This window comes from Orycteropus afer, unplaced genomic scaffold, assembly GCF_000298275.1.
Source record: "Orycteropus afer afer isolate SDZICR_OR568_19922 unplaced genomic scaffold, OryAfe1.0 scaffold00250, whole genome shotgun sequence".
NCBI classification, from domain to species: Eukaryota; Metazoa; Chordata; class Mammalia; order Tubulidentata; family Orycteropodidae; genus Orycteropus; species Orycteropus afer.
Window position 1 is genome coordinate 4589148 of NW_006921837.1, and position 3512 is coordinate 4592659.

A 3512-nucleotide genomic window follows, 5' to 3' on the forward strand; every position below is an offset into this window, starting at 1 on the left:
CATACTTTTCCACAGCAGTTGCACTATTATACAATATCCCAACAGTGTATGAGGGTTCCAGTCTCTCCACATCCTCACTAGCATTTGTTATTCTCTTATTGAACTTTGCTATTATTGTGGGCTTATTTTGGAAAGATCTCTTGATAGGAAGTTGAATATTGGTTTGTGAATTCTCTCTTTTACTTAGTGTTTCCTTCACTTTGTTTATCCTACAAAAAGAAAGGCACTAATCTTCAATATTTGAAGGTGAATTTTCTGAATTTAGAGAATCTTTAGATTAATTTATATGTTAAATATTCTCAGTTAATTGTGCAACTAGCATGCATTTATAAATGCTATGTTTGCTTATTTTTTAGGACCTAGAGATGCTATTAGGCTGTCATTTCATCGTTTGTGAGAAGTCGGCTCCGGGATGGAAAACTTCATTCTTTATGAGGAGATTGGCAGAGGAAGCATGACAGTTGTTTATAAAGGGCGGCGAAAGGGAACGATCAATTTTGTAGCTATTCTTTGTACTGATAAGTACAAGAGACCAGAAATAACCAATTGGGTGAGTCAATTGTTTTTCTTTGCATTTGGGGAATAAAAGAACTATGTTCAGGTAGGAAAAGTGGCTTGTAAACAGAGGCTATTGAATTCACCATAGCAGACACACATTTTCAGTCTGCAATGGGTGGTGACCTTCTATCTGTTCAGTGCCACCAATCCTGAAAAATGACTAATACATATTTTCAACTAATCAGTAATTTAGGATTTTTGTTTTAATAAGAGTCAGGGAAAATATATTTTATATTAGATCATTTGTCTTCTAAAATGTACAGTATGAACATGAAGCTTGTGAAGCAAGGACATTGTGTGAGAGTAACTTAGGTTTGAAGAAGCCATGCTACTTTATAGCCCAGGGTCCTTGGACCATACCTACCTTCTAGGGTCGTGAGGACTAAATAAGATAACACATAGAAAGCACTTAGAATGGTGCCTAGCACTTAGTTAACACTGTCTTTCATGATGGCTCTTATTATATCCTAGTAATTCATGTAACAGTTATATCCTAGTAATTCATGTAACAGGAAGGAGGTGGGGAAGAGGGAGGTGGGGCCATACTCGAGGAGAAGGGAGAAATTTAATTGGAGCTGAGAAGGTGAGAGCTGAGGATTTGGCCTGAAGAGAGTGATTCCAGTGAAGTGTTGGAGAGGAAAACCTGCAAGGCAGTGGGTTTAAGAAGGGATGCAAGGAGAGAAGGAACAGAGAAATGAGATGATAGCTGAATGGGAATAGAAGATTAAGATGGGGAAATTTATCAAGAGTTATACCTGATTTCTGAAGAAAAACATGAAATTACAAGGCTTGCAGTAGGTGTTTCCAGAAGGTACCTTGTTCTATTTTAAAAACAGGAGCTCTGCATTTCCCACAAATTCTAGGCCCATTAGTTTGTGTTGAGTGACAATAGAATTTGCACATGATTTATTTTTAGGGAACAAAAAAAATGAGGATCCAAAGCAGTTTGCTAATTGTTAGCAATTTTGAGTCTTGATAGTTTGCTGATAATGAACACACTTTTGTGGTTTTAATTTCCATTTTAATGAGATTTTAAAGTAAGAAATCAAAAATCCCTGAAGAAACTTAGTGCTTTTTAACTAAGACTTTTACATTACTGAATTTTGAGTTGGCTTTTTTGTTTTATTTTTGATGCATGAATATTCTTATGATCTAATGGCAATACACATTTTAAGAGCAGTGTGTTTATTGTAATAATTCCTCTTTTAACTATCTGGTTAAATTGATGATACTAGGATTCCCCAAGAGGATTTTAAAAAAAGGACTAGGTTTTTTAGAGTTCTTTGAAATATTATAAAAGGTAATACATACAATTATAGAAATTTGGCAATATAGGAAAATGAATAGAAGGGAAAAAAGCAGTTTCATCCCTTTAAAATTATATATTTTTTCCTGATTATGAAAGTATAGTGTGTATTTAGTATAGAAAATAGAAGAATGGAGAAAACCAGAAAGAGTAGAAAAAGCAGTAGGTCTACCTATACCGCAGCTATGTTGGCGTATACCTTCCAGTCATCTCCTGTGAATAATTTTTTTGCAGTGCTACATGTACATATAAGTATTTTTCATGTCCTTTTTAAGACCATTCATTCTATTATTAGCATTTCTTCATGTTTGTTGTTGGGTGCTGTTGAGTCTGCTTCAACTCGCAGTGACCCTGTGAACAACAGAACAAAACCCTGCCCAGTCCAGTGCCATCCTCGCTATCCTGGTTATGCTTGAGCCCATCTCTGTGTTTATTAGCCTTTAAACCATTATTTCAGATGTTTGTATAAAATTCCAAGTTTTGTTACCCGTTTCTCAATTCTGTATTTACGTGTTTCTTAGTAAATGCAAGTGTTTTAGGAACTTTTTTTTTTAGAGTGAATACTGTGTGTTTTTATAGGTCCGTCTCACCCATGAAATTAAACACAAGAATATTGTAACTTTTCATGAATGGTATGAAACCAGCAATCATCTCTGGCTAGTTGTGGAACTCTGCACAGGTAAGAGTATGTAACAAGTGCTGTGAAGGTAGCCACCTCATGTAGCTTTGAAAAAAACATGTGGTGTAGGTTTTTAAAAATTTTCATTTATATTCTACTACAAATCTGGTATTGATGTTATTTATTACAGTTACTTGAACATCTTTTTCTGAGATGTTGGGTAAGAGAAACAAATAAACAAAAAACTAAACTCACTGTCATTGAGTTGATTCCGACTCATAGCAACCCCCTTTGGGTTTTCGAGGTGGTAAATCTTTATGGAAGTAGATTGCCCAGTCTTCCTTCTATGGAGGGGCTGGTGAGTTTGAACTGCCAGCCTTCTGGTTAGCTGTCCAATACCTTAGGCACTGCGCCACCAGAGCTCCTTTGGGTAAGAGAAAGACATGTACAATTCAGATTGGAGTTTACTTTGGAATAAAATACAGGCATACCCTATTTCCTTACTCTTCACTTCAATGTACTTCACAGATGTTGTACTTTTTACAAATTGAAAGGTTTGTGGCAACCCTGCATGGAACAAGTTTATCAGTGCCATTTTTCCAGCAGCATGTGCTCACTTCATGTCTTTGTGTCACATGTTGGTAGTTCTCATAATATTGCAAACACACTCCTTGGAGGGAAGATTGGGCAATTTACTTCTGTAGAGATACCGCCTTGGAAACCCAAGGAGGGGTTGCTATGAGTCGGGACCGTCTTGACAGCAGTGAGTTTGGTTTTTGGTTTAATTGCACACTTAATAGACTATAGTATAGTGTAAGCATAACTTTTATATGTACTGGGAAAGCAAAAAGGAGCTCTGGTGGTGCAGAGGTTGAGGCATTTGCCTGCTAACCAAAATATTGGTGGTTTGAACCCACCAGCTGGTCTGTGAGAGAAAGATGAGGCAGTCTGTTTCAGTAAAGATTTACAGCTTTGTCAATCTATACATTCAATGCAATCCCAATCGAGATCTCATCAACATTCTTTAGG

The 3512-nt window shown here is 36.4% G+C and overlaps 1 protein-coding gene across 1 annotated transcript in view; it reads left to right on the top strand.

Annotated features, from left to right (window-relative positions):
* Positions 1 to 412: 412 nt before the first annotated feature.
* Positions 413 to 3512, top strand: part of ULK4 (unc-51 like kinase 4) — a gene marked incomplete at its 3' end in the record, with an annotated part of 718552 nt that continues 715452 nt past the window's right edge. The window contains exons 1-2 of the mRNA XM_007949711.1: positions 413 to 550; positions 2444 to 2543. Of these exons, the coding sequence (XP_007947902.1) occupies positions 413 to 550; positions 2444 to 2543 (238 nt within the window). The remainder of the gene's footprint in view (positions 551 to 2443; positions 2544 to 3512) is intronic.